The 13,376-nt window shown below is 37.9% G+C and overlaps 1 protein-coding gene across 2 annotated transcripts in view; it reads left to right on the top strand.

Moving 5' to 3' along the window:
* Window positions 1–13,376, top strand: part of LOC150103089 (nudC domain-containing protein 1) — a 171,800-nt gene that overhangs the window by 48,092 nt on the left and 110,332 nt on the right. For both annotated transcript variants that reach the window (XM_090397646.1, XM_090397647.1), the window contains exon 3: window positions 968–1,141. In XM_090397646.1, coding sequence (XP_090253772.1) covers window positions 968–1,141 — 174 coding nt within the window. The remainder of the gene's footprint in view (window positions 1–967; window positions 1,142–13,376) is intronic.

The raw sequence follows: 13,376 nt of genomic DNA, 5'->3' as shown, positions 1-13,376 counted from the left end.
AATGCAAGGTGTTACACTTAGGGATATAGAGATATAAGGCTACGTACTATATTGGTGGAGCTGTACTTCAGGAAGTGGATGAAATTTGGGATCTTGGAGTGATGGTAGACAGTGTACTGAAGTTCTGAAGGCACATGTTGCAAAGATTACACATCATATTGCTGTTATGATAGAAGTACATTTACATGTAGGGATAAGGAGGTGGTGGCACCTCTATATAAGGTATAGTTCAGACCACATATGGTCTGTTATGCTCAGATATGGTCACCTAGTATTCATTGTGAAGTGGAAACACTGGAGAGGGTTCAAAGACAAATAACCAGTGTGATATGAGGATGCTGGAATGTTGGATATGAAGAGTGTTTGAGAGAACATGGATTGGTAGATAGGAGGAAATGAGGAGATATGATAGAGGCTTTCAAGTTTTAAAGGGATTCTGTCAGATTAATACAGAAGAAATTATAGAAAGAGTGGATGTTAAGATGGGAAGAATGAGAGGCCCTCCATGGAAGTTTGATAAAGATGTGGTGAAGAAGGGTGTGAGGAGTAGATTTTTTACATGGAGAGTCATTAGTGAGTGGAATGCATTGCCTGAGTGCAGGTTGTGTAATTAACTTTAAAGCTCATTATGATAGACATGTTGCTGGTTGAATGGACCTCCCACGATGAGTCTGTTGGTTCTGTGAGGTTACCAAAATAATAATAATAATAATATGGAAACCCTGCTTTTAAAGATCAAACAAACTTTTTCAAACCACTTTGGGGTTTAAAGGTAATGATAAACATTCATGATACAATGGGAATCAGACTTACACTTGGTCTTTCAGGCTGGCAGTTGGTTCTGATGACTAAAGGGGTATCGATGGTTTAATTTGACTACATTCAGAATGAGTTCAGCATTAATATAGATATCATACACTGTGTGTCCATTTATAAACACTGGATAAAACATACTTTCTTTATGTAGGACAGAAGATTAGCAGAGCAACGTGTGGTTTGGCAACTTCCAGTAGAGTCCAGTCGACCTGCTGCTAACTCGACTATTAATTTTCCCTCAGCTGAATGGGCATTAGTCTGTGATGGAAGTGGTGCAGTATATTTACTTAATACCCCTAGTAGAACTGAAGGTGAACCATGGCAGGTCGGTTTAATTTCTGATATTAGTAGATTTTTTTTTAATTGATACAATTAAAAAAAATAAATTAATACAACCTAAATTTTAAGGTACACTATCTACCAATAATTGTCCAGATACCCCTGTTATTTGAATTTATGGTACATTTCAGGTTTGTTAATAACATAAAAACCAGTGTACAGACTGATGGTAGGAAGCAGTATTTCATCGTAGCAGTTGAATACAGGTGGTATGGCAACATGACATGAACTTTGAGAGAGGCGTCATCGTGGGCTATCACATACATGGTGATAGCCCACAATGACGTTGGTTATGAATTTCTGCCACTCAACTGGAGCATTCATAATCAACGGTTGGTGATGTGATCAACAGATGGAGACGTCTTGTCATCTCTGGTGCAGGAAAACACCCAGCTCAACCACCGAAAATGACCAACAAGGACAGGAGGGTGTTAAAACACAAAAAAACTGGCTACAATTAGCATATACCATCCGTGATGAATTCCAGAATGCCAGTAACACCTTGGTGAGCACTGATACTGTACAAAAAAGAACTCCATTTATTGGATTTCCAAGGAAGAGCAGCAGTACAGAATCCGAATATTACAATAACGAACAAGGCAGCTCGTCTGGCCTGGAGCAAAAGTGTGTGTGAACTGAACAATTGACCAGTGGAAAATGGTACTCTGGAGCAATGAATCAAGGCTCACCTGTTTCCAGTCTGATGGCAGGGTGTGCAGGCAGCCTAGTGAATGCTTGTTACCACAGTGTGTTGTACCTAGAGTAAGGTTTGGAGGTGGAGGAATAATTGTGTGGTGTGCATTCAGCTGGTTTGGAGTGGGACCACTGGTCATTGTCCGTGGTTCCATGAAGGCAATTCAGTACCTTGATATTCTGGATATCAAGGTACTGAATTGTATGGGAGGCACTGTGGAATTTTTATGGGACGGGCACATGTTACTATCAAGACAACAATGATGCTCCATGCCACAAAGCTGTAGCCATTATGGAATGGTATGAAGAGATGGGTGTTAAACATCAACACCTTTGGGATGAATTGGAGTGGAAATTGAGGTCCAGAGCAGTCTGAACCTCAGTTTGATTGTTGCTGAACTCGGTGCTGCTTTGATGGAGGGATGGAGACAAATTCCACCTGATGTCCATTGCATTGGTGGAAAGCCTCCCTCAAAGAATTCAGGAGGTGATACCACCCTAAAAAAAAATGAATATTAACCACTAGACACCAATGTCTGCTGTCCTAAAAAATATTCAAGAACCGTACTAAATAGAATCAAAAAACACTATATTAAAATAAAAAAAGAGCAATCACGATTTAAACAGGATCATATAACATACAATAAACCAACTAACTAAAAAACACAGATATCAAAGGTGGACATACCCAATATTAAGATTTGCCTGCTGGTGCCAATTGTAAGCTAAAGTGTCTGGACAGTTATTGGTAGATAGTGTATATATATCTTAGGATTTAGGTTATAGAATATATTCAGTTGGTTTGATTTTTGTTTAAGTTGGGTTTTTTTTTTTTTTTTTTTTTTTTTGTTTGCAAAATTTTTGAACTGATAGTTATGATCCTGAACTGGCAGAATGGAATTAAATTAAAGTTGTTTCGGTTTTGGTTTTAGTTTGACCATTTATACAGACAAAATTAGGTCTAAAAAAAGAAAAAAAAAAAATCTGCTTTACAGATTGTCATAAATCATCATAAAATAGTACAATATGTAATTGCATTCTTGCATAGGACGGCATTTATTTCTTATCACATCTGTTGTTTTATAGACTTGATTTTGTTTTGTTTGATTTTTGCTTAAAATTGCCACTCACCTGTTATGAAATTGTTAGTCATCTGTTATGACAACTGTTATTAAACTTTAACCTATTTTATAGACTTATTTTCTTTTGCCTGTTTACATTATGAGAATCGTTTGATCAATAACAAACTTAAAATGACTCAGTAAATTTTAATAGAGATCCTAAATATATTTTATTAAATTCCTTTCATTGAGAAGAAGGATTATTGTCATAATTTTCTTGATTAAAAATGGTCTAAACCAAACACACACACACACACACACACATGGGGGGGGGTGCTGGAAAGTTCTGATAAACACCTAGAACAAAAATGATATTAAAGCAACTGATATAACCACGAGAAAGAACGTACAAGGATATAAAAATATAAGAACATAAGTAACTTACCTTCATAACTCTGCTTCTAGTATGTTCTTCCTTGTGGTTATATCAGTTGCTTTAATATTATTTTTGTTCTAAGTGCTTATCAGAACTTTCCAGTCCCCCGATACACACACAGTCTTGCCATAAATACCGTTATGACTTCTGCACACCTCCGCACTGCCCACAGAATTGCGCTAGCCCAGTTTTGTTAATGGTGCTGTGCCCATCTAATATTCATCCACATGTTTATCAATAGAGAGAGAGAGAGAGAGAGAGCGAGCATTGATTAGCTGTATAGTTTAACATGAGTGGGGAGATTATTACATGCCAAAGAACAGGTTGACTAATTCTGTTAATGGTGCTGTGCCCAGCTAATATTCATGTGTTCATCAGTAGAGAGAGCATTGTCTAGCTGTACGGTTTAACATGAGTGGGGAGATTATTACACGCCAAAGAACAGGTCAGCTACACTGCTTTAGGACACAACAGTTTGTGAGGGCTGTGAAGGCACATCTCCAGTGTAATCCTGTAAAACGCAGAAAGTGATGTCGTGAGAGATGAACGTTTTGCACAGAACGATGTCACATGTACTAACTGATGACCTGGGGAGTGAGAGTCTGTCATTGTTCTACTGGACACTTCTAACACTACAACTTTGTCGCAGAGGGTGAAAAAATCAAAAGCATTTCTCCAGCAGTATGTGAACAAAAGACATAGAGAGAGATATCCTCTTCACAGATGAGGATATCTGTATGTCTGTTTCATCATTTTTTTCATCAATGAAGAGTTATTTAACCACCAAAATGATTGGTATATGCCCTCTAGGTGCTATACCACATTACGTGTCACAGTACCCAGGATTCAGAGGTCATTACCCTGCATCAGTGTTGGTTTGATGGGGGTAGATGTATCGAAGTATCCAAGTTGCATTTCTGCAAGAAAGGAATGAAAACCTCCCTCAGAGTGTATCAAGACACCATGCTGGAACTTGTGCTACCCCTGAACAACACCTTGTTTCACGGTAGGCAATTGACCTTCCAACAGGACTCAGCTCCTGCACACAAAGCGAGGACCATACAACAGTGGTTTGAGGCAAGTGTGCCTGACCACATATCATTATTTGATTGGCCATCTGAAAGTCCTGATCTGAATCCGTTGGACTTCAAATTGTGGTTGGAGCTTGAGAGAGAGAGTAGACTGCATGAAACGACACCCCAGCATCTCCAGCCTGAAGGTGGGTTTAGAGCAGGCAGTGTTTCCGTTGGATGTTGTGCATGCTGCTATCGATATGTGGCCTCACAGACTTCGGGCATGTGTGAAGGCAAAAGGGAACATTTAGAACATTGAGTGCTGCTATATGTACGTTATACATGTGGTTTGTATGTGCTGAAAGCTGTAAGTGATTTCCTGATAGAGTAAAGGTTTATGTGCTGTTCAAGTTGTAACAGTATTTATGGTTAGACTAGGTATATAAATAAATAAGAGTTCAGTAAGGCAGTACACTGGAAAAAGATATTAATGATGAGTTTAAAAATATTTCTAGTTATGCATTGCATTGTTGAGTACACTGTGCATGTTTGCACGTTTACTTGTTTGGCTAGCTCTGGCTAGAATATATTCTAGCAAGTTGATACTATTGTTTATATTTAGGTGTTTGGGATCCAGTGCCATTTTTACGAATTCCTAAATTCTTCTCTCAGTTATGTTATAGCAATGATGCAATAATTTGGATTCTACCTGTAAGACTTGAATTGTCTCACTGGCAAGGCATCTTGTGGGTCATCAGTACACATGATAACAGAACTGAGGCCTCACTTCCTTGATATTCATTATCTCTAATGTGTTCTTCCATGCATTGCTCAATAGAGCAACAGTCTGTCTGATGTCTTGTACTTTCACCATAGTCTGTAACCACCTGAATGTTTTAAGGTACCATATTGAGGTTTTCAGATAAGAGTAGTGATCTTATCCATATAAAAGGAGTGGATACTGTTTTGATTTTATACTCTATGATTTTTGCAAGTTTTAATGAAATAGAGCCAGTATATGGAAGAGTAATAAAACCTTTGATTTCCTCGTTATTGGAATTAGTTTGAATCGGTTATTAGTTAAGCAGTCTTGAGACAATGCATTCATTATAGCCATTTTGTAGAAAGGTACTTTTTAGAAGTTGGAGTTCTTTAGCTCTTCCTTGTCAGTAAAGAGATGTGTGCTGTTGCTTCTGGTATTGAAACAATGCCCAGTTTTTGCGGTCTGTAATGATGGGAAGAGACACGTAGATATCAGTCAGTGCTTTAGTTAAAAGATTCAGAAATGGGAATGAAACATTAGATTCTAGGTCCTGCATGATGCATTCTGCAAAAAAAGTGCAGAACATGTGCTTTTGTAAAATCTAATATCCTTGTCAAAGGCTATCCAACTTGGAATCCCTACTTTTTGATCTGCTCTGGCTCAAGATTTCCTTATCTCACTTTGCAGCCTTCATTTGCTGCTTTTACCTCTTAACTCTGATAACCATGCTGACCTTTTTGACTGCCCATCACTAAAAATTTATTTCTTACAAACTTATTACCCAAATTGTGAAATTTTTCCTCCTTGGGGACTTTAATGTCGATAACACAAACTGGCTCATCTACTCCAACTTCACAGATCAAGCTGGAAGGGAAGCTGAATCTTTTGTCATCAGTCATGACCTAACAAAAATAGTTAATCTACCAACCAGAATACTAGACAATCCTCATCATTCTATCAACATTCTTGACCTTCTTAACTACCTCTCCCTCCAAATACACTGTGGATGTCTGCTCTCCCCTTGATAATTCTGGCCACAGTCTTATTCAAGTCCCCTTCTTTACAGTTCGTTTCCCCTCCCAGGCAATTTCATCCTCTTATGCTATAGTACTATAATTATGACCTCCAGAATTTTTATTCCACTGTTCCATAGTCAAATTATTGCGTTTGCTCTCTCGATCCAAACACCTGCACTGAACTAATAACCGAAATAATCCTCACTGAAATGAGCCTTCATTCCCCACTCCACTGCAAACCCTCATCCTGTATCCAAGCCCTGATTCTCAAAAAAATGTGCCTCTGCACTCCATGATCAAACGCAGCTTATGTTCAATGGCTTAAATGAAAAACCTTCTTATTCAACTTACACAACAGCTAGAAACATGTAAAAAAGTTATTAATGATTCCAAAGCACACTTCATAAGAATGAAGTGCAATAAACTTGCCTTCTGCTCAACTGGCATTCAAGTCTTTGGTTCCTTGCTAAGACTGTTGGGTATAACTTCCGTCCTTTCTTGTTCGCTACCTCTCTTGCATCCCGATGGCACCATGGTAACCTTATTCAATGAAAAGATAGACCTCTTCACATCAGTTTTTTTTTCCTCCAATTCCTGCCTGGACCACCAAAGCAAATCATCTCCCATACTAACACAAACTGTCCACTGTATGCCTCCTCTGAACTTTTGTCAAAAGTACATCAGGAAAACCCTCATTAATCTTGATACTAATAAAGCTCCTGGTCCAGATATATTTCTTCAGTTGTGCCCAAGATTTGTACTCTAGAACTGACACCCATCGTTTATCGCCTATATAAACTATCATCTTCTACTGTCATCTACCCAAAAGCATGGAAGCAAGCCTACATCTAGCTTGTATCCAAAAAAAGGTGACAAAAGTCAGCCATCTAACTGTCGACCCATTGCTCTCACCTCAGTACTTTCAAAAGTGATGGAGAAGGTTATCAGAAACCAGCTTCTTCATTACCTGGAGACTCAACAGTTAACGATCACAATAAGGATTCTGCCATTTTCGTTCTCCATCCGACCTAATAGCTAATTTCTCCCACTTTTGGACACAGGCCATGGAAAGATTTGGAGAAGCTCATGTTATCACTCTCAGCAATTCAAAGGCATTTGATCATGTCTGGCACTGACTTCTCCTGACCAAACTGCCATCTTATGGCCTCCCTCATGCGCTCTGTGATTGGATTGCCAGCTTCCTCATTGGTCATTCATTGTGTGTCGTGGTGGAATGCTTCCTCTCATCAGATTTCTCGATCAATGCTGGGATGGGGTGCCCCAGAGTTCTGTGCCTTCACCCACACTCTTCCTCCTTTACATCATTGACTTCCTTTCTCTGACTTCAATACTGTTCCCACATTTGGGATGGAGCACCCAAATGTCCTTAGAATTCTTGGTGATATTCAGAAGAGAGCAGTCCACTTAATGTATGATCGATCCCTCACAGATTCCCTTCAGTCACTTTATCGTAGGCACTTTGTTTCAACACTGAGTATGCACTTTCATGGGCATTTCCCCTCTGATTTTGGTGCTACCATTCCTCCACTTTCTTCTAACGATATCAGAACTAGAGTTCATACTGGGCAACACCTGTATGCTGTCCAGCTCCAAACACATTGAACCAACTTCTCAATGACTTCCTTCATTCCATCCACCTCTATTCTTCGGAACACTTCCCCCCCCCCACTGTTTTTCTCACTGAGTACAACCTCCAACTCTTTAAGAAACATATCAATGAGCTGCATTTTTCTCCTTAATTACTTGCACACATGACATTATAGTAGCGTTTCTCAAACTTCAGATATCCGCATACCCTCTTCTTAAATTTTCATTATTACCAAGTATCCCCTTATCAAAATAATAATAATAAATAAATAAATAAAGTATATTTCATTGCAAGTGTCTATTTTATTTGAATTTATATGTTCATGTAAACAAAAAATATCATTTATTTTTAATGGAAAATTTGCAATAGGTTCCTCTTCATTTCCTGTCCATGAAAATCCACATTTCAAATAATTCATATCATACTTACGAAGATTTTTTCTCTTCTTCCTAATTGGTTCTCTAGAGATGTCAGACGACACATCCTTGTCAATTTCATTTGATCCAAATACAATATCATCCTTTTCTTGCTACTTACAGCTACTTGTATTCTTTTGCTATATTGCTCTCTTTTGTGCGTTTTATAAATCCAGTCTTTAGCCAATGATCCATACTTAAGAATTTGAAAGCTAAAAAAAATTACTGTATTTACTCGAATATAACTTGCACTTTTTTTCCCAAAATTAAAGCTAAAAAATTGTGGTGCAAGATATATGCGGGGATTTTCAGAAACTAAAGTTTTCAGAAAAAAACTGAAAATGGTGTAACTTACAAAGAAGCTTCTATTCACCATCACTTCTTTTGGCATCGAGAATGGTTTCCTTGTTGCATTGTCAAAGTCATCTACTCAGATAGCTTCATCTTCTTTCCCATTATTTCAAGCAAAAATTACCAGTAATTTTCAAGACTTGAGATACATAACCCAGAAGTCATTTTTGAATTAAAAGAGAAGTAAAAGCAGAGCACACAACAGACAGAAATGTAGGCCAGTAGAGGTAGACCAGCTATGAAGAAGTGCATATGATTGGTGCGGTAATAACAAAAGATCGTGCGAACCGAAGACAAAGGCAAGCCAACAGTTGAGTTGAAATGTTAATTCTCTTCAACTGAATTCTAATATCTGAAACACATTCACTATATATTTCTTAGTTTTAACATGTTCATGACAGGGTGGTGTCAAGCAACACCATATGTTGCACTGGCAGCATATGGTTTTGCTTGAGTCTATACAGCAGTTTCTGTTGGGGGGAAGATGTGATTCATTAGTTAGTGCCATTTTTATCCCAGTTGTCTTTAATTGCACTATTTGTTGAGAAATATATTACACAGACTGCAGATGTCTCTGTACCTTATTCAGTGATACAATAAAACTACTTATTTTTCTTGCGTCTTCAGTATAGTGATGCTATTGGGGAGGACGTGTTGTTTACCCCAGGGAGCAAGTTACTATCGCCAGGACATGACTCGCAATTTGAGTAGAAGAATTCATACATAATATATAATTTATTGAGAAATATATATGCTTAAAGTAATTCTTTTTTTCTTAATAATGATTCTATACGTTAATGATGCATATCCGAAAATTGCCACATACCCATTGAAGACCTTTCGCGTAACTCCAGGGGTACGCTTACCACACTTTGAGAAACACTGCACTATAGTGTTATAGAGATCTTGTGAGCTTTCATGTGTGGAGTCATTATAAAAAAAAAAAAAGTAAACTTTATTTTAGGATGTGTTGGCTATTGAAGTACGCATGGAAATTCAAAAATGAAGGTAGTCCATGGTTCCAGACTAAGAATATGTTATTGATATACCGTTTCCATATTTGAGTTTAGGGTGGTATCCTTCTAGAACTTTTCATCAATTGTTTCCATTAGGGCCTCTGATGAGCAAGCATTGCATAATATGCAGCCTTTCAATGTTATGGCCTGTTTCTCCAAAAGAAGTTCTGGCAAAACTAGTGAGTATTCCTACTATAAAGGATACCTTTCTGGTTGTAGAAAATGCCAACTTGACCACTAGGTGGTAAATGACCTTTATCTCTTGGTGAAATACCATCACTTGGCTTATTGGAGCCCTGAACTGGCATATGCTATGTTTGGTCTCCAGAGCAGGGATTCTGGTTCCCCCCCCCCTTTTAATTTGAGGGGTAGTACATTAGTACTGCTTGCACTCCATCTCCAGGTTGTGCCTGGAGAGGGAGTCCAAGCAGTGGTATGCAGCAGGCACTGTTGAGACCACATTACGACAGGCAAGGAAATTGGTCACTCTCTGTATGGATGTCATGTCCAAGAGTATATTTCTTCTTGCTGCATGCCCCCGGTCTGTCCTTCCATCTAACATGAATGAACTAATGAAGAACTTTACAAGCAATGACAGTGACATGGTGACATAAGGAATCTCTCTCTCATAAACCAATTCCAGTAAAAATTACACAATGCAATCAATCATACATACAATCCATGTCTTAATCTCCTTATTAAAAACTCACTTTTACATCCACTTCACTAATCAAAATAAATTATATTCATCATCACTTACAGTCATCCAGACCAGATATCTTACTCTTGACAGAAACCCAACTAGCATCAGCATCCACTAGTGTCCACCTTCAATGTCCAAATTACACGCTTCACAATTCTGTTTGGCATAAGGGTAGCATCTGTGCCTTTGTGAAATGCCAGAGAGTTGGCTAATTTAGAATCTCCTGTTTCAACCTCCTCTGGCTCAAGGTTTCCTTGTCCCATCTAGTAATATTGATCTGCTACATTTACTATTCTCCAAACTTTGGTAACTACTCAGACCTCTTTACCAGGGGTTGAAATAAATATCTGAAGAAAATCCTTTTTGATTCTCAGACAATTATTCTGGAGTAGAATGATATATATATATATTTATTTTTTTTTTGTAAATATATTTCTATCCTACTGAAACATTTGATGTTTTAAGTTCTTGGATATCAATCTTTGAGGATTTAATCCAGAGTAGTGGAATTTTTTTTTTTGCTCCAGTAAATTGTTCTGATTTGGAGCAAAACCTCTTTGCTCTCTCCCAATAGTTTGGATCTCTTTTTAACCAGTTTTCCCCTCCAGATACACTGTAGAGGTCACTATCCCTCTTGACAACTCAGACAACACTCTTGTACAAGTCTCCTCTCTCTCTTTGACAGAATGCACTCAAGCCACCTTGCATCCTCTGGCACTACAAAGGTGTCAGATGACCTTCAGAACTTCTGCTCATCCTTTCCATGGTCTGACTGTGTTTTCAGCTCATCTGATCCCTAACACCTGCTCCAAACAAGTCATCAAAATTATTCTCACCAACATGAAGGCCTTCATCCCTCACTTTACTCCAAATCCTCATCCTCTTTCCAAGCCCTGGTTCAAGAAAAACTATATCAAAGCAATTGAAGAAAAAATCAGCTTACTGCAGGTGAGACATCAAGAACTAAAACTTCATACTTGCCTATACCATATCATGCAAAACATTCATCAGCACATCTAAATCTAATTTCATAAAGACCAACAGCAGAAAACTTGCTTCTGGTACAAATGGAAGCCATACCTCATTCTGATGGCACTACTGTTATTTTATTCAATGATAAAGCTTGACCTCCTAGCATCACACTTTTCCTTGAACTCCTGCATTGATGACCAAGGGAAATTTGCCTCCTGCCATACCTGGAATCTGAGAATCATATGCCTCCTGTAGTTTTTTGACAAAAAGACATCAGAATGTTATTTGGACACTAAAAAGCCTCTTAGTCCTGATTGGATCTCTCCAGTTGTTCAAAGCATGCTCCAGAGCTATAGAACCATCTTTTATCATCTCTACAATCTATTATACATAGCTGGTACTTATACCAACATGTGGAAGCAATCACATATCCATCTTATTCCAAAAAAAGGAAGAATTCGACCATCAAACTACTGACCAATTGCCATCACTTCAGTCCTCTCCAAAATAATGGAGAAAATCATCAGTAGCCAACTTCTTCACTACCTTCTGATCCCTTGCTAAAACCATTCGATGAAATTTTTGCTCGCCTGCACTTCCACCTCTTTCTCTCTCATTCTGATGGCACTACTGATACTTCACTCAAAGATAAAGCTGACCTAAGAGGTAAGCTTTATGAATGGTGAAATCTATCACCATTGCTTATATTCGGGGTACTTCTGAAAAACTAACAAAAATCCTAAAAAAATATGACCTGACAACTTGTTACAAACCATATAAAAATTCGCTTCTCTTATCTGCTCCACCAAAGACCACTACTTCCCCTAAACCCACTGGAGTATACCAGGTTTCTTGTAGTTGCAAACTGTCCTTCTATGGCCAAACAGGCAGGACAGCTAATATCAGGATATCTGAACATAAGGACTATATCCAGTTCCACCAATACAGCCACTCAGGACCTGCTGACCATGCTTTGGACACCCAACACAAAATACGCTGGAAAAAAGCCACTTTACTGCACTGCAGCAAGTATAAATATGAGATTATTCCTCTAAAAAAATTCCCAAACCTCAACAAATTTGGATGCATGAGACTGTCCCAAAATATGGAAAGAACATTCTAAGAACATCAGGACTCACTTAGTTATTTTCTTCAGCCATATTTGCTTAGTGTTAGTGCCTGCATGCACATATTATTATTTTGTGATACCTGAAGATGATAATGTAACATTACCGAAATATAGGAAGTATTAATTAAAAATTTTAATTAATATTCTAGTATACATTGTCTTTCCCTAAAATCTGACATTTATGGCTAGGATATATTCCCACAAGATTTGCATTATTACTAGTCTTTTGTTAACTATTTTCCTCAAATCTGTCTGTTACTTGTCAGCACTCCAATAGTAATTTATTTGGTCTTTTAAGGTAGTGTTTCTTAAAGTGGTCTGTGCCCCACTAGAGGGTTGTGTGGTTTTCTGGGAAGGCTGTGAGACTTTTATTAGTAAAACTTTTAAAATCTTAGTTTGTAAATTTTCAGATGCAGTTTAAATTACAATATATTAAAAATCCTATTAATTATAAAAGTTCTTTTACATAATTTCTTTAATATACTAATATGTATAATATTTTGCCACATACTATATATTTCAGCACATGAGTTTTAGTAGCACATAAAATCAGCCACTTTGTCACTGATTTCCCATCGCCGACGTGAATCCTTTTGGCTCTTTATTTTAGTAAATACTTTTATGCACTGACAAGAGTTCGCTTACAAAAAGTACACTTCCGACATTTCAAGTTCCTTAGTATTGCAAGAGAGCTTTTGCTCTCTTAAGGTCTGCCATAGTGTAAGTGGTGTTTATATCTAGCGAACCAACCAGTTTGAAACAGCTTTCAGGCCAGTGAAACCTGAAAAATGGACCAAATTAGAAAGCGATTATTTGCACTCCTGGGCAGCGCACATGTTTTCTAAGGTGGTCCGTGCTAGGGCAATTTGTAAATGCCAGTGGGCATATTCCTGTAAGCATTCTGGTCAACTTACTTTTAAAACTTTCATAGTTTCTCTATTCGGCTTTGAAATAATGCTGGATCTAATATCCACTTATATTGGACCTAAAGTTTTTCATCAATGTTTCTTAGCCTCTTCTCAGATTATGAGTGCTCTATTTCA

Source organism: Typopeltis vanoorti, chromosome 9 (genome assembly GCF_054136105.1).
Source record: "Typopeltis vanoorti isolate ZY-2024b chromosome 9, IOZ_Tvanoo_1.0, whole genome shotgun sequence".
In the NCBI taxonomy this organism is placed as follows: Eukaryota; Metazoa; Arthropoda; class Arachnida; order Uropygi; family Thelyphonidae; genus Typopeltis; species Typopeltis vanoorti.
The sequence above is the reverse complement of the archived record's forward strand: the minus strand, read 5'-3'. Positions and strand labels throughout refer to the sequence as shown.